Genomic DNA, 25,504 nt, shown 5'->3' on the forward strand with positions numbered 1-25,504 from the left:
AAAGGTAGTATCTTGGTGGAATGTTAGTGCGAGATTATTACCCCATCAATATTAGTTAGTGTTGACAATGTATAGAAATGTTTTCTCTAGACAGCTTGACGAGTAATTAATTGATTATGATGTGTAAAACTTTCATGTGATTGGTTGTTTGTTGGAAGGCAAGGCCTTGGAGTCTCTTATACTGATTGTAATTGGTTAAGGGGTGACAAGAAATAAAGATGGATTTAATGCTGTCTCGGGTGAAAAACCAGGGACTTGGCAGAGAATCGTTTTGGGAACATGAACGAAGCTTGTGTGTGTCTTTTGTCAGCCTAGCGTGAAAACGACCGAATCCCGGTTACCTAAGTGAAAGGTTTTTAACCATCAAAAATACCTATCACACAAACACGACGATTTTATTGTAATTTTTCAAAGTGAGAGTAATTCTGCTATATATTTTATTATTTATTTATTATTTTATTTCCATTTCTCTGAAGGAATATACCCCACTAACCTGGGAGAACAGGTTACACTGCATATTAAAAAAGCGTGACTTTATCCCATCAATAAAATAAAATTGTATAACTTATCTATTGGAGAACTAACACTAAAAAAATATATCTAATCTGAAAAATATGTGTATAAAAATCCAGCAAGAATTTGGATGATTTCATGGTTATCCTGAAAAAAATATATATAAGTTTACTGATAGGTAAAAGGAGCTAAAATTGTGGTTCAATGCAGTAAATTCGATCAAAAAGTGGTTTTCGAATATGGTTATATGCTGGAAAAATTACCAGAAAATGAGTCTCATCTTCAACAGCTTTTATTTTCCACCGGAGTTCCATAATATCTACCGGTGTCAATGTGTAACTCATGTTGACAGCACCAAAGATTAGTTAAAGCTTTCTGTACAGGGGAACACGAACGATATCCAGATAATTCTCATACAAATATATTTGTTTTAAATTGGCGAAACGTTCGTAACTTATTTCTACTGTTTGAGGATCTACGAACATCGTCAAATAAAGCATCTTTCCAGCTTTTGAAATAACAATCTCTTTCTTTCTTTCCAATTAACAACGTTGTTTCATTAGTAATTTGGGAGATAAACTTATTCTCCTAAATAGTATGCATATTGTGTTTAATTAATAATCTCTTAATAGCTAAAACGACAGATGGCTTTCCTATCAGTGTTAATTTTTCAGACTCTCTATAGGCTTTGTAACGAGTCGATTAGATGACATTTTCAGGTTATGTTTTCAAAATTTAATACGGATTATATTTCTGCCAATGCTAAGTAAATATTGTCCGAATTCACCCATAACTGCTTGTTGTATTTTGCCCTACACCTAATATATATTTACACCACTTTAACTGAACATCTTCAATTGGTTTACAACACCGATTTCCTATAACTGCCGCTCCATAGTTTAAAATTGGTTTTAAACTACAAGATCCATGAACAATTTCATTAAACAACTATACAGCTATGAAAAAACCTGAAACGCACGCAACTGCAATATGTGACCATAGCTTGAGATGATAGTTAATTAATATGTTGTCATCAAACATAATGACCAAATTAATTACCACCGTAATGAAAGGTTGTCGATTTATAATGAATAGGAATTATCAGTAATACATTTCGATAGAGTTTATTGATCTATTAAAACGAGTGTACACATCGAGTATTTTTATTGCATATCGAGTATGATAGGCAGATTTTACATGTGTACTATCAATGACGTCATCACATCCTAATAAAAAAAATACAATGTGGTAACTTCTTTATTACTTAGTTCCCGCTTGGCAAGACGTCGCCTAAAGTTGTTAATGAGTTTTTATTGTATAGCTAATTCTAGACAGAGGTATCGTTCTGGATTTTTCATGTTTTAATTAAAATCTCAGCATGTTATTTTTTCCCGAGGGGTCATATTGAATTATTAAACTAAACACAATCATTAAGGTGGAATAGCATTATATTAGTGACACACATCTAAGTTCAAATATAAGTCTTTCTCATAAAATTGACAAGTGTATTCTGAATCAATATTCAACAGAGCCGTGTAGGTCAATATTCGTCGACCTGAGCCGCTGAGTAATTATGTTCATACAATTGACTTCCTATCTCATCAACCAGCTAAGGGGATTAATGTTTAGAAGTCGGAGGAGGATTGCTGAAGGTGAATGTTAATATTTTAGTTGCTAGCCCGTGTTTTTTTCTGTTCATTGTGTATGTTGTGTATAAAATACACACAGCGTATCGACGACTGTAAAATCCTTTGAAACTGGGAAGGAGGTACACATTTGTTTATATCTGAGCGTGATTTGAGCAGTGGAAGATTGTCGGAGGTCATATCTCACTGATCACCTGGCACAAATTTCTCATATTCAAGCGAATGGTGATATATATATATATATATATATATATATATATATATATATATATATATATATATATATATATATATATATATATATATATATATATATATATATATATTCGATATATCAATGATATGTAACCAAAATCCCGGTATTTTTGATTGGTTGATGTAAGTAGATTGAATTTTGACCTCATAGCTGACAATAACAAAATACGTCAATGTCTCATTTTTTTGTGATTTGCACTATTTATGTTGTAGGATTATTTGGAAATTTGTTATCTAGTAGTTGCATTATTCGACGTATCTTTGTGTTGTAAAGCCACATATATGCAATATATCATTTCAAGTACTCCTAATCTCAACTCGTCCGTGCACTGTTTGTTTTCTTCATCTATGGATCTTAGAAAGGAATGAATTAACTGCAAGACGTGTGATCCAATTACCAATGAACACTAAAAGCGTAAATATATTGATAGCTAAAACCAACAAATTTAGTCCTTAATCAAAATCCTATACAAAATGACTGCACTAGATAAAATTTGATATATTCTATTATATAGTAGTGTGGCTCTAAAATATCACTTAGTAGAGTTTCAAACAATAACAGACAAAGTACGACCAAATAAACATGCAACACATGAAATACGAACTATTACATGCCACGCTACGCTACAAAAAGTCTAAAAAAATAATATGTAATAAACGTGAGCTTCGAGCGACCGGACATGCGCAAATCTCTGACTTCATCGACAACTACATACGAAACGCTACATAAGTGTCGTATGCAGTTGCTTACGCCCGTAATAGTGGTAGGAGAGAATACATCCGTAGAGTAATTGCCCCCAATTACATTAAACAGGCCACGGTGGTCATCATAATCACTCGTAATTTAGCAAATCGCGAGAGTGCTGCGAGATTATACGCCCAATACAAGGAAATGTAATTACTCTATTAAGATAATCGTAGATATCTAGGTCAGGGAACTATTAGTGTGCAATTAAAGCTATCTAATTGTGCGGCTATCACCATGTAACTTACTGTTTAAACTATTATCTTTGTTAACTGCGTTTTTAAAATATACCAATTACCGTCTAAGATTAGACATGGCAATTAACTAATTCGTACTTTGTCACATGATTTGAACTCCAACAACGAAGCTATGAATATGTATGTAACGTGACAAGTCATAATTTCATTTTTGTCATCTATAAGCTCATTTAACCAAGTGAGAAAGTATTTTTTTATCAAGTTAATCATGTAACCTATATTATATTGAATTCAATCAAAATACCTATTTACATTGCGGCAATGGGCAGCGGAATTTTCTTCTCACGTATTTGCATTGCAAGAAGAACGGCGGCCTTATGGACGATGAATGTCAGAAAAAAAGAACAACCTACGAACATGTCACTAATAGTCCGTGATAGGATATTTATCCGACAACGAACGATGCAGCACGATAGTAACCGAGTGAGCTAGATAAATAGACGACAAACTCCCCGTATAATTGAACATTTTTATATTCAAATAACGTTTATATTGCGTGCAATCACTTGAGATGTTCACCACGTCATGGAGTCACCAATGCATTTTTTATATTTTGATGACAGAACATCATGCGGGAGCTGAGCAATGTTATAATGTTAGGATAAATACTTTATGCATATTGATACTATAGGGGTTTCCTAACCATTTACATGTCCATGCTTAATACTCAACTAATAATAGTGCCTGTGTTTCTAAGTTTAGTGAGGCAATATGCGGACAAATTCTTGTAATACTATTGACCACTTGGAAAATAGTCTGCTGTTGATGCTGATTTCATCGTACTTTTGTGTGCTTTTAATAACTAAAACCATTATTATTTTAAGATATTATATTAACCAGTTTGAGATCTCGGCCGAGTTCGATTTTTTGTCGTATTATTTGTTTGTTTGTTTTTCGAGATATTTGTTGAATTTCAGTGAAAATTTTAACAATACCTTTTATTTGATCATCTTCAAATTTTGGAATCTTATAAATCATATTAAAGGATCAGCCAAGTTCAAATTCAAGTGTAATTTGTGGATGAAATAAATCATTTGTTAGAAGTAGAAATAAGTGAACAAGAATGTAGACAGCTAATAATGGGAAGCTGATGTCATTAATGCCCTCAGAGATACCTACGTGTAGTAAACTGATATGTTGTTGTGTAGTTTTCTCGCTTTTTAAAAACAAATCTAGCTGGTATTCTATTACTGCACTATTATTCGGATATTTTTATACAATTTATGTTATTTTATTCTATAAAAAACATTCAGATTAATACAGCACATTTATTATTTGTGAAACACCTTGGCTAGAATTTTTTTCTGTCAATTTGTGTCTATATATATATATATATATATTACTGCACTGTTATTTGAGGACTTAATTTGTGCTTCAATTTTCATACTATTTATATTATATTATTCCACACGGAACGTTCCGGTTAATATAGTACATGTATTAATTGAGGAACACAGCTAGAATGTTGTTGTCAAATTTTGTAAGGGAAAATGAGATTAATACAGTACATGTCGTAGTATTTGAAGAGCATGAATATAAATAATTTGTTTATGTAATTATGATTATTTATTGTGGTCAGGATTGCTCAAGTCTAAACCGTGGCAATATATTTAGATACATTATTGCATTATCTGTATTGCAAGGCAAAAACTTTGCATCATTAGTCCGTATTTATTTCATTTATTATTTAATCTAAATTTCCAATAACATGATCGGATTGGGAGTAAGGCTATAGATATATCAGTGGTTTCTAGGGACACCCATCAAACTGTCAACAAAAGGACATATTCGAAGTATAAATTGTATTGGTCAAGAACATACATATATATATATGGTATTTAATGTTTATTTTCACTAAAATGTTATTTTATTCTACCGTTGGTTGCTATAGACGTTGGCATGGTAACGAGGAACACGCCGACCTCATATGTGCGATAAGTGTTGATCTATAAAAGTGTGCTTGTATTAAGGTCACTCTGACATGTCCAACCAGCGAAAAAGCGAGAAATCCACTCTTGCTTACATATGCTAATCTGCGCCATGCTATTATTAGTTTCATGCCACGATAAAACGCTCTTCCGAGCATGGTTGAACTTTTAACAATGAACGTGGTCACGATTGCTAGGACATGATGTCATGCAACTCAAAGACCTTTTCATGACTCGAAAATAATAAACCAATTTTTGAAGGACAAAAGAGCTTCGTTGTTTCACCAGAACATATTAAATCAATTGCCCTTGTAATTTTCAAGTATAAAATATCAATTGTAACCAACATATCCACAAAAGAATTAATATACATAAAAGTATGGACAAATTCTTCAGCAACGTTACATTACCCTAAATTTCAACTATTATTTATTGACGAAAAATTTACAGCGTTCATGGTTCACTCACTATGCTGTTTACCAATGACAAACTGTGTTGATCATCTTACGTCAGCTAAATCAAGCAAATTGATATACCAGATTAATGAATATTGCTGCTATTACAAGATAAAGCGACAAGTACATATACGTTCTCATTAAATGTAGCGAGATTCTCATCTTGGTAGAATATATATATAAACTGAATGGAAAATTAACCAAAATGCACAGCGTCGATGTTTCAGTTCGCAGATCATTCGGCTCATCGTCGGTGTAGCTGAGGCCCTCAGCCAGAATTATTCAAAAGCGCAATAAGAACCTAATAACGGGTCAAGGTTGAGTAATGGAAAGAAATATGTATAAGTTACCGCATGACAAACAAATTCAACTAGTACACTGCAATAATAATAATGAAAGCGATGATTCGATCACGGTGCACATTATTTTGATTATTTCGATTTAATTTATTCAAGTAAACATATTTAATAGTATGTTAATCTATACTATTGCTTGCTGATATCCGATATTGATTGGCTTAAAATATGATTATTTCAGCGAAACTTGGTACATAAACATATTTTAAGATAGTATGCAGAGCGGTTTTGTTCATTCCTCAACGGACTTTAGTGAAACTTTATGAGCATCCATGGAAGATTTATTATTTGTAATCCATGCATAATAAATATCTATTTTGCATACAAATTTTGATCCCAATCTAGATATTTGATTTGTTTATCATGCAGATTAACAAACAAATAACTTACTTACAGAAACGTAGTCAACCTATCCAAAAACATCACGGTTATCTCCAAAGCTGGCAGGTGATTCTAAACAATCATGTGCGCATGCGCGGCATAACGTGGGAACATTGAGACTTTTGCAAGGCGTGGACTCTCCTGCGTTCTTGAACAACTCTAACTGTAATCGTTAACCATACACTTGGCGACAGACAACTTGTCCTGAGTTATCTAAACAAATATGTGTTTACAATTAAAATGCGGTTTTGCCTGGATTTGCAATTCCCAATACAAATCAGATATAATGTCACAGTATTTGTAATTATAGTAATTGTTTTCAACAAATCCATATTTATTTTTGTGTACTATTGTTTGCCTATTTTTTTTAAATATTAATAATAAAGGGTGTACTATAGTTTTAGTACTTACATGTACTCTATACCCATAAAAGATAAAATTTATCTTGGAAAGGAATTATTTTACTTGAATTAAAGATGCATTTTCCTATCTCATTAACTTTATGTGGAAAACCAAATTGTTCTCCTCGTTTTGAACTTTTTTCTTCACAAAATGTGATATTGATAAATAAGTGTTATCGCTTTTATGTTACCGTGCAAAAAAACATCAAGTCCAAAAGCAATCAAATTTTGTCAAAATGTCTATGACTTGACGATAAAAAGATAAGATTTACGAAGAACCAACATTTGGGAAGGAAAAAATATTGAAAATTAGCGATAATAAAACTTTATTGATAAATTAATACCCCTGCATTTTTAATATTAATAATAGTGATAGTATTCATAAAAAAACGAACACAGCTGCGGAACCAACCAATAAAAAGGCTTTTGAACGGCACATGTGTTGTCACTATGATGTTGTCACCCTAACCTGATTAAGGAACTCCACACTTTCATTATCATGAGATTGCAGGACATGAACGGGAACGTGCGTAAATAGTGTGCGAGACGCAGTCGATTCCATTATTTGATGAAACAGAAAGGGCATCGCATTAGCATTTATTCAACGAACAATTCAGGTCATATTCGTGTGGTCCACAATACTGAATCGTATTACACTCTGTGTGGAAAATCAATCTTTCAGTCTATCAGAAAAAAAACCTAGCGATTTATTTGTCCTAAACTTCATCACGAATCAAGTATCAATCTGCCTCCGATTTCATTCATCCTAAGTTAAAATATTTCGACCATTTCAGCGTCATGTAGCATTTAATAGACATGATAATCTGCATCACATATTTGGTAGACCCATTTATACCTGAAAACATATTCCATGTCTTTGTTTACAACATTGGATAAATCGACAATTGATAATATCTTCGCTAATGACATTCATACCTATTCCACAGATATTGTGTAACTTGAAACGTAACACTGGTGCAAACAATCGGCAGAGGAAGAGGCATGTCATATTATTTCGCAGTGTCTCATTGGGTTACATCCCGTGCGTAATTGCCAGACACTTTTAGTTATTTGCACATGCGTCGTACAGCGCATGCATGTATAGCAGTGAGCGTTTACTGCCACTGATCATTTGCTCAATCGGATGACGCGGACAAACCGTTTTGCATTTCTTTGCCATCCCATTGCCATCTTCATTAGTAACAGATAACACAGACCGATTCTAGTTTCATTCACTTCCACTATGGAAACCGGCGTACTGCCTGATATATTGAACCTGACATGGCAGGAAAACCAGACCATTGACGGTAATGTTTCATACCATACCGGTTTCGCTCCCGTGATACGATTGCCGTTAACGAGCCTAGTCATAACAACTGTTTCGTTTGTGATAATTTTCATCTTCGGTATTGCCGGTAATGGGCTTGTTTGCATAGTGGTGTGGAAAAATACGGACATGAGAGCGTCAACCAACTTCTTTCTGGTCAATCTTAGCATCGCCGATCTCATGGTAATCGTAATATGCATGCCGGTTGCGCTGCTCGAGACTTATGTATACAGACCGTGGTTTCTCGGCGAGACAATGTGTAAGTATATCACTATGTATAAGTTTTACTTTATTTCTTGCAGCACTGTGCTTCATTCGAATATTACATACACGCCTTGTGCTGTATTTACATCACCTGAGTCGCTTTTCCATCCACCGCGCTCATCGAACAATTTAATTTACCGGTAAATCATGTTGACTTTTAGATTCCGGGCAGCATTGATTCATTCATAGTGCTCAATTCATATCGTCAATTCATTGCGGTATATGAACACCGTGTGGTTATCAACCTAAATTAACTTGCTTGTGTGGTTAGTGGAATCTATATACGTTTCCCGATTATCAAATAGATTCAAAAAGGAAGGACTATCAACATTTACAAATGTTACTCAACTGAATAAGTAATTATATTTTGAGAGATGTCGAATGTTCTATATAAGTTAAACTTATTTAAATATTTGTTTCTGCAATGTGGCAAATGGTGTATTTACCGGTTGCAAGTGTATACCTAATCTATGTTTCTGCTGATCATATAGATGAAACCCTGTTTTTTATGATGCATTGGTTGATCGTTGGTGATTATAGAATGTTATAAGAGATCTCCTAGTTCACGTCTTCGAGAATTGAATCATGCAATATTTTGTACCCACGCATTCCCTATTACCTGAACGGTGTGCACCGGGCAGAACACTCGTACTGTATTCATATCAATACGGCTTAGATCCGTAACTGCATTTTGTTCGAGTGTGTAGATGAGATTAACACTTCTTTATGTAACATGTAATATGCCTATACATTAACACATATTAAAAGTAGATCGATACCTCAATGTCTCCCTCCTACAGGAATTTGATAACATCTTAGAAACAGAGAAATATTCTAAGGCGATGTACTTCATTGTAACCCGACGTATCAAATGTATTGTTGACAACTTCTAAATTGGCATTCATTCTCGCCCGTTACGTAATGTGAATTCATTTGGCTCCCACAAGCTACTCTAAGAATCGATCCAAGGCTGTACAAGTGTGTATGGATGATTGCGTCTTTACTTCGCTACAATGAAAGTGAGACGCAAAATGCCTTGGGTATTATTACAATATAAAATCAATTATGTATTCCGAAAAAAAACACAAGTTATCATTCTAGCTTTCAGGGTGTTTTGTTATGCCTCACCGATTAAAGTCTCTGACTTTTATGCGCGTCTATAATGAGTACTGTCAGCTCATGTCAATACATCTCCTGTTTTGTGTTGCGTTTATATAAATAGTGGCCCATTCAATATATTATATATATTGGTTATTGTGCAATACTAATGTTGACCATAAATGTTTGTATTCAGTCGGTAAGATTATACTCGTAATATAAATTAAATAAACTAAATTTATGTCTTTGCACATATCTTACGCCAGTTTATTTGTGCTATTTTCACTGTCCCGTTGATTCATTTAGTATCTTTTCCGTCTGTTGGTTAGTATTCTTATTAGAAATAGTTTGAGTATATAATCGATATTGTAAATGAAGAGGCAAGTTTTTCAATTTAATTTAGCAATTGACATGGTATGAACTTTTTTATTGTGTGTACTGGTATATACAACGAACAATTCGGTTTTTATATTCAGTTTTTTATGGACGGAGAGCGTGTTTTTAATTATGCAAGCCGCGGTTAAATAACATTGCGGCCCTCGGATTTTTGGGGTTAAAAACATTACATGAGAAAATTAATTTTATCAGAAGTATTCCAAACAGTCTGCAGTGGCCCATTCGTGAACCGGAAGATTTGTCGGCTCTCGAAACGTTATCGGGTGTGTGGCAATAATCGACGTCTGTATTTTATTTTAAATGATGTCGATGACGACAAAGTTACATATACCAACGTTGCTGCTAACAAGAAACTATTACAGAATAAACTACCCAACGTCCTCACTGATTTACGTTAATGTAAACGTAGACAAAATAATACTACTGCCAAAATACTATTTACCCGAAAGAAGCTAAGAAGTGTTTATGACATCGGGAACTGATCCGTGATCAAATTGAATGGATACCTAACTCGTCCCCATAATATAAATTAGCCATAGTGTAGACTTTAAAAAACTGTGATCGGGTTTGTAGATCAATTCTTACTAGAATATTTTCTATCCGGTTGATTTACTCTATTCCAGCGTGCCTGAACGTTTTTTTTTTATATAATGAAACCAACTACAATCACCGGATTAAAACCTGAACGGGTATTTTATTCTTTATTAAACATCACGATTCACCAGAGAATGAATAAATAAGAATGAAAAAAGGTCAGACTACAAGGTCATGCATGATGTACATTTTTCAGACCGGAGTGTTAATTTCGAACAAATGTTCAGTGATTACCAAATTAATTAGGCGTAACCAAATCTCACAGCGGGTATATTAAATTACAATGACATTTACTCTGAAAACGAAAATCAAGCAATGTTGGAGAAAATTTCAATACAGGTATTTTCTCAATAATATATCAAAGATTCCCTCTTTTTCCCACTCTCGTCCTCGTGCGCAAAGTACTACGATGTATAACTCTTAGATATAAGTGCCAATTCAAAGAATTATTTTTTTTTTGGAGCGATCAATATCAGCACACAGTCAACAATTTAATATAAGCGATTTTATTGACTATAAAGAACACGAACAAATCTATACTTTAATACACTTACGGTGAAGCGGAATCTTCTTTGGGGATTATTTTAGCAACGGCAATATGGATCAAGGATGCTGATTTGTGACGTCATATGTTTTTGACACTTAAGGTCGCTCACATGAATTGGAATGCATTGTTGCTGTTGTTTTCTTGTTGTTTTTTATAGGAAGGTACCGCAGTCGCCACAGCGCATCGGTTGTGTTCGATATATGTCGCATACAACGCATGTCAAATATATTTGTTTGCTGGGAAATTGAAAGCAGTGCTGTACGACTATGGCATTTCAATATTTGTTCACGAACGCACGACATAAACGACTTACATTCACCACATGTGATGTTTTGTCAATTTGCAAATAGTATTATGACCTAGTGCTTAAAACTCTAACATTACTCACGTATGTCTTTGATGATTCAACTGCAAGTCATTTAAATATCTGTCCGTATGTATTCACTTGTTATTCACTGATTCTTGAAGTCGTGATGTCGTGACATATGTCTCTCTAGGCGAACCTTTGTTTGCGTGTTGATGTAGATCTGCAAAATTATCTGTTTGTGCGTTGATACTTGATGTCCTTTGACCGATTACATATAACAAATTTATCACAGACAATGTCAACCGCTGGCTCATGGTATTCTTTATAGTTGCACCGCGATTTACCTTGTTATATATATATTACGAATTAATATACATATAGGACACATATATGTACATATTATATACATAGTACAAAACTTCTTTGCATAATGTAGCGTAACTCAGCATAATCGAATGGGTTTCTCAAGTGAAAACTGCACTTTTAGTCTGATCAAACGTGTCATTCGATGCTCATTATAAAGATAATTCAACTGGCGCAGGATGTTTACTTCATAGTATAACGTGACTAGCTGTATAGTATAATGGTCAATTGAATATAAAAAAGACGAATTAGGCTTACCGATTTGTTGCTGGATCAATCATAGACTCGTCAATTTGATTGAATCGTCATTTGTATTAAAACTACATAGTTTGTATATACATAGAGATCGAATTAACTGCCCAATTGAACATAAATACTTTTAATCAAGATTTCAAACATATTTTTAATATTCGTGAATATTGGTTCCACAAAAAATATATGCAATAATAATTAACTCACATAGGTTGCAAAGTAAACGTCTATACAGCGAAGAAGCAATTTATGAAAATGATTAGTTCTGAGAAGGCCAGATACTATAGAAACATTGACCCGGGCCAAGGTCGATAATACCGACCGAGGCCGGGGTCAATATTTGTATTGTTATACAAACAAACATTGTGTAAAAGACTGCATCGCAAAATCGATCCTTCCAAAGTTTTCAATGACAACATCGATAATGTTCTCCATTCCCAAGTAGCTGTTTCATCACACTTCCAGTGGTTCATATGTATTTGTATTCCATAATCCCTCTCGAAATTACTGTCACATTTAAGATTTGTGTAGGTATCAACTCGCTATGGACCACTGTTTCAGAAGCCCCAATGTGTATACACGACGCGCACACTACACTAGGGGTCAATCAGACCCGGATCTAACCTAAATAAAACGCAATATAACAACATATTTCCGGTTAAATGAACAATTTAATGCAAACACATGTATGTATGTACGGTACACAACGAGTAATACCTTGATGAAATAAATATAAGCACTAAACATCGGTATACGACGTTAACAAATCCTTGAATGCCGGAAGAAATTCAAGTAATCAGCGCTATAGCTACGTTCACAGTGTGGCAGCGACTACGGTCAGACCAACCGATATAGTTGTGTTGTTTGATGATTATCTCCTGGTTGCAAGTATTCGCATTGAACATAACTGTGTCCAGATGACTCGTGATAGACAACACAAATTACAAAATAATATGAGGTTCAGGCTAAAATGCACATAGATAAAGACACGTTTCACTTGTTAATTTTGTTCTATTAATAATTGTCATAATACAATTTTACTTTTGCAAATTCAAAAATGTATATGTATTTTTTACTGTTTGTCGACTAGTACTGCTGTCATACTAATAGTTCCATAATGAAAACTATCTCATGTTATATACACTTTTTAATCCGTTCGTGAACTGAATACACATGTAATCATGTTATTATTCCTGTCCATGTCCTGTTAATGTCTGTATATATTTTTCTCACATTACTGTGAATTGATATATTACCTCTGCTAGTTACACATTATGTTTCATTAAAGCATGCTTTTTGGCATGAATTCAGAAATGTGCTAATACATGGATCGCTGGATTTCTAAATAAATGTTTCTTGACCAGAAGTTGACTGTTCACATTTTGCACATCAACATTGGTGTATTTAAAACCAATTACGCGGTCATGACTCTGCATCAAATTGTTTTGATTTCCCATCAGTAGATTCAAATCGCCTTCGTAAAGTGTATTATAATTGTTTTCGACATAATTAAATGAGTATACTCGCCTAATTGTTGTACTGCCCGTGAATCAGTTGTTCTAGTATTAAGCATTTACCTTTATGTCGCGACGTGTGCTGCTCAGGTAACCGAGATACATTAGCTGTGATTGAGAGGCTTCGCTAAAACATCTAACGTTACTTAATAAACATGATACACTCGAGAACTTTAATTATCTTCTTAACTGTTATTGTTTATGTTATTCCATATATTATCACTACATTGCATTACATCATGCATCCATCACAAAACATCACATCTTCACAATATTACGTAACAACGCGCCACATCTCGTTGAGTCACACCGCACCACATGAGACCACACTTATAACGACATCACAAATCATGCGACAGACCACGCTTAGGTCGATGATATAACAATCGTTTGTCACAGCTATTTATACAATTCACGGTACGAATATTATATGAAAATGAAAAAGACATTTGATATGTTTACATAACATAAATTACATTGATAACTTTTACCATATTTTCATAGACATATCTTACCGTAATATGACGCAACATGTAATAATTTACAGGCACGTTTATTATAAATATCAACACATGCGATGTCATAGCGTCATATAACACGATACGACGGACGCAATTCTAATTCGAGTTATCGTTTCACATTGAATCTATTTGTATGGCATACTAATTTTGATCATAGGGGATAACTATACTACTTCGTTGTGAAATGTGTTTTGATACGAGCCATAAACAATAACATTCATTTAAATATGTATAATCTAAGGTGAAATGTATCTTTGAGAAATACTGTTGTCGGGTGATACACTTTGTTAAGTATCTCCAACACTCATCACTTCTATTAAAAGTGGATGTACCACTGACGGAGAGTCGGTTATATACCCTATGTGTTTAATTTGATTGTCATCATAACCTCAAATGAAAATAAATACAGTGATATAAACATACACATGTACATACACGCTTATATTTCTATGCTCTCCTGATATATGTTGTTTACAGTAATACGACGTCAAACGATATTTTCTACGGCATCCATGTTCTGCTATATATTTATTCCTTGCCAGGTCACTCGCTGTAATATATGTATATAAACAGGTACAAGAAAAAGTACAGTAACATGATGTTAAATGCGTGTTAAATGGAGCGTGTCGCTGGAAGCCGTATCCTTGTAATATAATAGTAGCAATATTTCCACTCTTCCTAGATAAAGTAACTGAGCGCAGTACTGTTGTTGGTATTATAAATGGGTTTATTATTATCGTAGGGGTAGTTATATGTAGTTTAATAATGACTGAATATATATCCGGATGTGAGCAATTTAATCATATATCACATTTTTATAAATGGAAATGATGGTCTTGGTTTAAAATTAAATTAAATTGTTGTAATGTTACCCACTAAGAAATTCTATTTATTGCCGGCGTGGCGCCATGCCTAAATAATAGCTCTGAGAATTAAAACGGATGTAGACTTTGAAGACTCGCCGACACGCCCTCGTCTTATTTATTTATTTATTTATTTATTTATTTATTTATTTATTTATTTATTTATTTATTTATTTATTTATTTATTTATTTATTTATTTATTTATTTATTTATTTATTTATTTATTTATTTTTATTTCCTGCTTTTGTGACACTAAAGGAAAATTCTACCTTTCCATATTAAAAAGATTAAGCAAGATATCCACCGTCTCTTCTGTGTTTTTTGTCTCTATAATTAAATTCATCAAATATGTTTGTTGAGACAACGTTAGAATTCTAAACAGGTGAATTCCGTAACAACAGACTGTTAATGACAAGCAAATGCTTATTCCTGAAACGTTCACATCATGTGATTACCGGGAAAGATCAACGTCCCACAATGTAAATGTATGTCGAATAACTGATGAGATGCAAATTATACAGCTTTGTCCACATCGGAATTGGGACTGTATTTAATTGCACTAAATCCACCCGAGACTTGCATATATAAATGTATAATAGGTAATTGCAATTCAGTACGGGGATAACAGTAGTTTACATCGAATTATTTGACCTAATCACTTGATACACTGGAATGCTTGACCAAACATGTTTTAATAATTTGATCGAACCTTACGACTTGCAATCACAAACGTGTCTTTATTATGAAACATTTGAACATTATATATAAAGGTTGTATGAGTGTTTACTATCACAATGTTCCCTAGCAATGTGGCCTATTGTAGTGTATTGTAATATGAGTGTATTCCGAGAATACCTCAAAGTATACAAAGTATCGACGCGCATCGGAGGGCAATGCATACTTTGAGATATTCTCGTAATGACCTTATTATTATACACCGTGGGAATGCCGAAATCCAAAATGTTTAGAACGGAATCGGCGAATTCTTCGTCCGGTCAAACTCTGGTGGCAGCCATGTTTGTTTTTATTATTAGAGGACACCAACGCGCGTAATCATTCCATATTTAGAATACGCAATTCTTAATATAGTATGATGAAAATACCCCGTAAAACACCGCAAAATTGCGGCACGTTGTAATTATGGCGTTACGGTGACAGATGTATAATGATAGGGAATATGTGAAAGTAACCATTATTATTTAGTTGACTTGACAGAAATTGGTAGCTAATTGGCAATTCTAGATTATGGTACACTTAATTTCAGTACGAATTAATTCGGGTAAGCAGTGATAAGATGCTATGCGATGTGTTTATGTTGAAAAAAAAGGTATTCCGAAGAGCATTCAAATGCCATGCATTTGAGAAAGATACTATTACAATCGCAATGTTAACACTGCATATTGGCAATATGTCACTTCTATTATATGTCATGGTAGAATGTGATTGAGTGGTTGTAATGAATGGAAAATAAGAAGGCTCTGTAAACAATGTCCTTAAGCGAACAAATCTAATACGGTCTTGTCTCTCCTAGATAGTTTACTAATGCATATTGTATAACGTCGGTGGCATTGTTCGAAACAATACTTGCGCAGTTGTGTTTAACTAATAATAGCTTTATTTGATAACCCTTTCACATCACTTGAGTAAAATATTTATGTATAATCTATCAGTTTTCTTATAATATAACGTGCCATTAGTCGGAAGATACAGAGTTTTAGGATATCGTTCAACCTGAGTGAGTAAAAACACTTTCATGCAAATTATAAACGTGTCGGTCGGCTTAATAAATTTCCACTTGAGGACATTTTATTGGGACCATAGATTAGGCGACTAAAGTTCAGCCAAGGTAACTGAGTTACATGTTAACTTCTAAGCTAAGTGTTTCACATTATATAAACATAAGTACCTTTAACACATTGTAATTATTTCAACAACGATCTTGTATCTCAAATATCATTCGGCAATTCCAATGCTCAAAATGTTATTCATCACATCATATGCTATATATACATAAGGGTGATATAATATAAACCCTAGACCAAATCTGGGTGAGATACACCCACGGTCGTTATTCAATACAGAAGAAGTGATACTACTTTTTTTTCATCGTAGACGACGTCATCGGATTTGGCAAACCCTTAATCCAAACCGACATTAAGCGGAAATAGATATAATGTTCTTGATCAAATTGAACTAAGTACGAAGCAACTATTTTGTAAATGATGTGTTACGACGTATGCAGACAATTTTTTTTCAATTATCACTATTGTCATTGACATGGACGGTGATTAAGCTGACAATTGAAAAACCAACAGCGACAGATGTGAACAAATGAGAAGCGTATATGATTTATAGTCAACAAGGGTGCGTGTTGATACACATTAAAACGCATGTGTATGCGAGATGTCAACGCTTCTTATATATTTGCAATCGGTTCGACATTTACAGCCCACATCAAAGTACTAATATTACATTTCTGTGTTTATAATGATTAAAAATATAATATTTAATTAGACAAACATAATATCTGAGTCTTAGAGTAAACCTTATACGTTATATGTAAATCACAGCGCCCTTCATCGTATTGTAATGTGTGCGGGAATATACGTTGTCTGTGCCGTCATCGATTTATCTTGGGCATATATATCTAGTCAATGTTTTAAATTAGTACACGCTAGTTGGAGACGTATTAGTCTGAAACGGTTACTGTGACTCAGTGATGTAGCTAGGTACTATCATGCCGTAGTCATGAGTTCGAGTCTTTTGTTGCGTGTTTTCATTTATTCCCATGATTTTGAAAACCTGGCATTTTTTTTCAATTTAAAAGAATACTAACAAACATCTCTCCCATATATAGATATAGAAATGGCAACATCTATTGGCGTAATAACGTATATCAATATGACCAGATCAGTTTATGTAGTGTATGGAATTATGTTGGTTCTAGATACAATAACGCTACATATATTCTAATTAACAATTAAAGTTTATTACAGGCTACGTTCATTCACTGAACACTCTTTACTAAATCGCTTATATATATATCAATGCATTTCCCATTATATTTATAGGTCACCAAGGGTGGCAGGTCCACGGGTCAGTGCATGTTGACACGCGAGTACTTAACACTGAAACGTACTATTATATCAATGTAAAAGCAGGCTAAAAATAGAACTAGTCATCCATTTCTCACAATAGCTAAAGTAAGAAATACCGTACAACATCGAGTACATGTTTTGCAAGAATGGGTCGTTCTGAACATGTATAGGTAGTGTGTAGAGTTAAATTGTGGTATCAGTATTTTTAGAAGATATTTTCGATTACATATTGATATTTTTTATAAAATGGTAAAAAAATACATATTTTTTATCTCATTCATCAACTACAAAAAAACAGTTTTTAAACTCTCGTTATCTCGATCATGTTTCGCGCAGTGCATTGCATCGAACATGATTCATGATGTATTATCTAAAACACATTATAGTAGCGTCAATTGAATTATGTGCCATTATGATCGTCTTACATTTTTAGTTCATGCAACACGTTATTAATTAAGATTCCACAAAAAATCAATTAGGAAATGGCAAAATATGAATATTCATTGCGAATTTTCCAGCAGCATAATAATTTCATAATAAACATAAAGAGGGTATATATTGTGTACTGGTGTACAATGTTCAATATAATATAATACATAACGTATATTATTCACCAATTTTAATGTTGTGTTAATAGATACTAAATGAATAGTATAGTATTATGATTACATAGGGAAATCATTCATAGGAAACGGAATGCCATATAGGAGAGAGTCCAATTGTACTGATACCGGGTAAAGAGGGCTCTGACCACCTTCTAGTATCCTGTATGTATTCTATTTGCATTGAATGGCTTTGAATCACACGGTCTCAGTGTCAGCTTGGTTATAAAGCATGCTTTTTTACGGATGCTCGGTGGTCGTGTCGAAGTTTGGCTGTTGTAGACGTAGTTGTACTTTCTCATATATTAATTACGTTTTCCACATATATTAAATATTCTTTTCATTTTCGATACAAGGCGGTTGATGTCAACTTTTCCTCATCTTGTTCATCCCTATCAATTTTGCTTTCTGTTGCTTCCTTGTGTCTTTCTATGTGCCGCTTTTATTGCTGCTCACTCACGACTAGTTACGAATCAGCGCTCCAACGTTTCCAAAAAAAACTTCCTCCTTGTTGGAAATATTCAAACTGCAACATAAGTTGTACCATAGGCTGTACCAGCAGGGTATGTATGGCATCTTGGTCATCATTCATTCCACCACACCGTTATTACTATAAATATATTCCGCAAAGGCCTCCTCGTGAAGTCGAAATAGAGCTCCTATTAAAGCAAGGGAGTCGTCATCTGCGTCATAGCGTGTCAATGTTCACAAAGAAGCGTCTACCCATGACTTGCTTTTTCAGCGTGTGTTGATATCATCGCTTGGGACTCAATTCCCGTGCGTGCGCAAGTGACGACCCTCCCGCTTTAACTTCTGGGATGTGACGCCACGATTATATGACATTTTATTCAGAATATACGTTGTTGTATTACTCCATTAAAGGGAACCTCAATCCAAACAACATAATGACCCCTAAAGAAAAAGCTCCACAAATGTAGGAGAATGCAATTTACAGTTTCGTATCACATTTCATTCTCTAGATATTCCACTTTTCATCAGTATTACGTAGTCAGCCATCTTTATTTTCAAGCAAAGGATTATGGGTAAAGTATGACATCATAGAATCTGTTGTCAGAAATTGAGAAAATGATTTCATCTATAACTTCAAAAGTTGAACTTCAAATTGTATACAATTTACCAACGTGAGTAGGTTATATAGGTGATATATCACATGTTGAGTGCAAAAAGGGGACAAAAAAGTGACACTCTATATTTCACAACTAAAATATTGATTTTTATTTTTTTAACGTTTTCAACAATATCTTCACTTTATGTGTATTTGTAAAATTCTCATTTCCATTACTATAATTATATACATGAGTAATATGTACAACGAAAATTTGAACTAATTCGCATCAGTATTTCTCATGTTATAGATGAAATAATTTTCTCAATTTCTGACAACAGATTCTATGATGTCATACTTTACCCATAATCCTTTGCTTGAGAATCAAGATGGCTGACTACTTATTAACGATGAAAAGTTGAATATCTAGAGAATGAAAACTGTTATAAAAAAGTGTAAATTGCATTCTCCTACATTTGTGGAGCTTTTTCTTTAGGGGTCATTATGTTGTTTGGATTGAGGTTCCCTTTAATAATTTTTCCAGATGAGAGCCTTCATACTTCTTGCCCATAAGTGACAGGTAATTTAATGCAATATGGAATCCATCCATTCGCATTACCATGTCTGAAATGTTCGCTCTCTGACTACACAAGCGGAGTGGTTTTAGGTGATATAGTTTAACATACAACAAAAGTCATTTATTTCAGCGATTTAATACTTTTCATTTGTTTCTTCTACAGGTAAACTGGTGCCATTTTTGGAGCATTCCACAGAACACGCCTCCGTCTTAACTTTGGTGGCCATTGCTATGGAACGTTACGTGGCGATATGTCACCCGTTAAAAGCGCAGTATACGTGCACTTCAGAAAGGACTTTGAAAATTTGTGTTTGCATTTGGATGGTTTCCACGGCAGCAAGTATACCTTTTTTATTGCTGGCAAAATACGAGCCCTACCTGGAGTCAGACGGCAGTACTGAATACTCATGCGGCACTTACATTACAGGGATTGTCTCGCAGGTCTATATCCTTGTATTAACAGGTATATTTTTCTTCATTCCCATGGTTTTCATGGGTTGTTTATATGGGAAAATCGCCACACGACTTCGATATAACCCGCCACCTCTTCACCAGGTAACTGACCGAACAGTATACGCCAACGGAAAGTGCACAAGCCGGCGCATTCGATTCGAGAAAAATGAGGACGCCATGCGCACTTTGAAGCTAATGGCTATTATACGCAGGTCGTCTACCGGCGAACAGCGTTCCGTCTCTGACGATGACGGCATGAGAGACTCGTCAAATGTCCGTGCCCGGAAAAGGGCAGTGTATATGCTTTCTGCCGTAGTGACGCTGTTCTTCGTCTGTCTACTACCACAGCGAGTGGTGTCACTTTGGCTAATTTTTTGGAACAATCAAATGTCTCTTGGTATAACTGGTCTGTTAAGTTTAATAACACTTTGTCGTGTTATGTTTTACTTGAACTCAGCAATAAATCCCGTCATTTACAACATAATGTCCTCCAAATTCAAAATGGCGTTTCTAAGTGCTCTTGGATTCAAGCGACGACCTTTGCAGAAAATCCGAAGAGGACCGACATTTACATCGATATCGCGTGTAACTGGACTCAGTGGTAGTTTGAAACACACTTCCCACGCCACAAAATGTTAAATTACAAGGGATTGTTATACAATCTTGTATCTGATTGCGAATTACGTGAATTCAGCAGTACAACATGTACAGTTCATCAAAGCCTTACAAATTGTACATACTTGATACTCAACGTTTAATGGACAGGAGAAGGAAATCGTGTACCAATTATTGTAGCACGTGACACCCACATTGTACATATATATAAATTGGGTGTGTTCACACATCGTCAAGGCAGGGCTTATTACGATCATCATTTACTGTTTACTTGCTAGCGTTATATACTGATTATATTTGTTTACCTATTGTGTTACGTAATGAAGTCCGCGACTGCTCAATTATATACACTTTAGATTCACGAGGTTATGTGGATAACTCTAAACAAATTGTGATCGTGATTGAGTAATTTTGTGTTTAAAACAACAACATTCGGCTGTTAATCATGAAACACAATTATGGTTTCAACTTCAAACATAGCAGTTCGTTCGATTAAACTAGTCGTTACCTATCATTGTTTGTCAGTATTTCATCAGACAAATGAATACTGCTATGATTGTAGCTAAAATAAAGGATGTATTTCATCAGACAAATGAATACTGCTTTGATTGTAGCTAAAATAAAGGATGTATTTCATCAGACAAATGAATACTGCTATGATTGTAGCTAAAATGAAGGATGTATTTCATCAGACAAATGAATACTGCTATGATTGTAGCTAAAATAAAGGATGTATTTCATCAGACAAATGAATACTGCTATGATTGTAGCTGAAATAAAAGATGTATTTCATCAGACAAATGAATACTGCTATGATTGTTGCTGAAATAAAGGATGTATTTCATCAGACAAATGAATACTGCTATGATTGTAGCTAAAATAAAGGATGTATTTCATCAGACAAATGAATACTGCTATGATTGTAGCTAAAATAAAGAAGGTATTTCATCAGAAATCTTACTGTCAATTATTTGTTATTGAGATGCAATATTGAGATGAAAAAAAATAATTTAAAAAAATAAAATAACGCTTTTGTTTTGTTGGGATTGTTCTGACCAATTCTGATCGATAAAATATTACAATATTTATTCATTGATTTCTCTCAAAATTTACATGACAGGGTTTAATCACACAGTGAGATTAAGTATAATCAAGCATTTTTGAGAGTGTTTGTTGTATATTATATAAATATTGAAATAAACTGATATTTTAATGTTCAACATATACCATAATTCAAATAAAATATTCAGTTACAAAACTATTGATAATTTGCGTCTCATTCACATCCAATAGTTTTTTTCTGAAGAACGTAATTGATGAATATAACAACATGGCCTCTTACATAATACACTCATTTTAGTCGTATTTGATGAATATTTATAATATAAAAAATATGAATACAATTGAATACACCTACAGTTAAATCATACTAAGGGTACCATAATCCCGTAACCATGGCACCAATTCGATTGCTTGATCACACAAATGTATCGTCACTTAATTTAGCAATACGACATGACTGTCTGTCATTCTTGTACACGTCACTGGAAGTTGTCAATTCAATTAGTATTGTATGTCTTTGATATTGTCGATATGGTTTGTTGTTGTGTATGTGACGGAACTCTTCATCATGCTCTGTCAGGAACAAATTAGTGTTATTTCAAAATTATTTCACGCAGGATTAAATTAAATCTGTCAAACCGAAATACAATAAAAGTACTACATTCTATATAAAAAAAACATTTGAATGATGTATCCCTTCCGAGAGCATGCAATCGTTGACATGCGTAGGCAACACACGAAGGTTAGTTAGAAATTTGATATCAACTTTACGTAAGCATATAAATGGATGTTTACCCTTTGCAATTCAATTATAGTCCTGGTGCGATGTTTCGAATTACGTAATTATAATCCTTCATTCTACTCTCCTTATATAAGTAATGAAAACACATACGTTTGGTTCTATCTTATGTTATTCGTAACAACTATTTACACATTCTTGGCATGTTACTTTTTAAACGGTGTTGTTATATTTTTTCTGTTACCTCTTGTTACTACACACATGTAAAATTACCTATCAAATGTTGTTATGGTGTAATTTTCATTCATACTGTCAATTTCCCTAATTTCCTAACTTTAGGTCCGTGGAAATACAATACACATACACACACTTGATCAGACGTCAAATTATCTATTTGAATTTAGTCGAGATCAATGCGTTTGATTTGTACGTATATTCAGACACGTGTCAGAAAAGAAGCGAGGATATTCCAAAATGTAATCTATTCAGCAATCTCAGATTCAATGTCATGTAAGGTGTGATACAGAGGAAGATGGTTAGTGTGAGTACTTAGTGATTGATAGTTTGAAGTGTACTAAATATAAAATAATGTGAATGCCTTGCGATGAGATCTGTCAGACATGTTTGATAGACTCAATTTCAAAGATAGATACTTTTAACAATTTAATGATTATAAACACATTTTTGCTAAATCATAATAGAAAATTATTACGTTTCGTCACTTCATGTGTCCGTTTGTTTTATTACCTCATATAAGCCATGATGGAAGGAAAGGCCTGAATATTTTTGTTAATCGAAATTTCATTTATACACCATTTCTGTAACACTGTAATGCATTGATATTGACAACCTTTGCCTTCATGGCCAACACAATAACCAGCCTATGACAACCTGATTAATAGAAATCGTTCTTATACATGCATGATGACATCTGCCCGGATACGAATTCAGGAGGTTAACCATGGTAACATACATCAGGTGTGGAGGATATTAGAAAATCGTGAATTGGTTTTCCCATCTGAATTCCCGTGAACTAATTCGTGTGATGTACTGTATATACCCCTTAAATACGCAAAAGCTGTCAGACCGAATGAAATCATAGAGTCCTTCATTTGTCAATGTCATCTCACAATGGCTAGATCATTATTCTGATTCAGTTATTTGTATTATTGAGGTGTAAGGAAATTTTAAAAAGCTGTCAATTCAAAGTGGTGATAGAATCTGTGTAATATATATATTTCGTGTATATGAGCAATGCGGTACAAATTGTGTTGTAAATATGTACTGTGTTGTATTTTTCTAAAATGTTAAAGCGGTTAATTTTGCAATAGCCCAAACACCATAAATAGGTGAAAATCGTGTCCCAGGCCGTTAGCTCGAACTTAAGAAGGGAACTCCTATATATGCTGCATCTAATGAAAAAAATAAGGTTTCTCACATTTCATTACGTTTGCCATATTATACACAATACCCTTAAATATAATATGTGCGTGAACCAGTTCATAAATACGTCAATACTTTGTTCAAAAACGACGTTAACATAGACTTAATGACATAAAAGTTATAATTTTGTTTTAAAAGATTACATCTGCTGAAAATTGCTCAAGGAACCAACATTTTTTTTAAATAACCATATTTGTGCGATATTTTTGACATGATATATACGTTATTAGACAAATATACAACAAATGTGTTACTTCTACATTTTGTTGGATATTGAATCTAACATATATGAATGAAAACAAGCAAACCCTGGTTAAAGATTACTGAAACATTTTATTTTAATATCAGTCTGTTAGTTTGTTTGGTTTGAGCCCTTTTTTTAATATTAGAGGGCATTAGTCGTACGCTTTAGTAAGTCAGTATAAAACCCTTATATGTGGGGCGTGTCTTTTGAAGATGCAATAGATTTTGATACTCGGGATAACGTACTTTTTAGTAACGTAATATTGAAATCAAAATCAACGATTATGTCCATTTCCTAATGATCGATTGATTTCGCAAACCTTGATTATAGCCACTTTGGCGGATCCATATATATATACATCATAGTTAACATATATGTCCAACGCAGTGCACACTAGATAAATCTAAAGATACGAACACTTCATCGAAAATCTATATTCCAAAATGTGTCATTTGGGAGTTGACTGAGTAGACATGAAGGGTAATGATTTTCTTTATTCACTTGGGACCTACTCAATAACACAACGTCACTACTGCACAGACACGTTACCAAGGATATTGCGGCGGAAATAATCTCACTTTAGGCAAATTGGTTACGTATTGAAGCTGTTGACGCACTCTA

The 25,504-nt window shown here is 33.9% G+C and overlaps 1 protein-coding gene across 1 annotated transcript; it reads left to right on the forward strand.

Annotated features, from left to right (window-relative positions):
* The first annotated feature begins 8,180 nt into the window (after window positions 1-8,180).
* On the forward strand, window positions 8,181-21,419 carry LOC100374830 (thyrotropin-releasing hormone receptor-like). Its single transcript, XM_002735493.1, has 2 exons — window positions 8,181-8,523; window positions 20,491-21,419. Exons 1-2 carry the CDS (start codon window positions 8,181-8,183, stop codon window positions 21,417-21,419), a joined length of 1,272 nt encoding a protein of 423 aa, XP_002735539.1.
* The last annotated feature ends 4,085 nt before the right edge of the window (window positions 21,420-25,504 follow it).

The sequence above is a fragment of the Saccoglossus kowalevskii genome, chromosome 10 (assembly GCF_978046115.1).
Source record: "Saccoglossus kowalevskii chromosome 10, keSacKowa6.1, whole genome shotgun sequence".
In the NCBI taxonomy this organism is placed as follows: domain Eukaryota; kingdom Metazoa; phylum Hemichordata; class Enteropneusta; family Harrimaniidae; genus Saccoglossus; species Saccoglossus kowalevskii.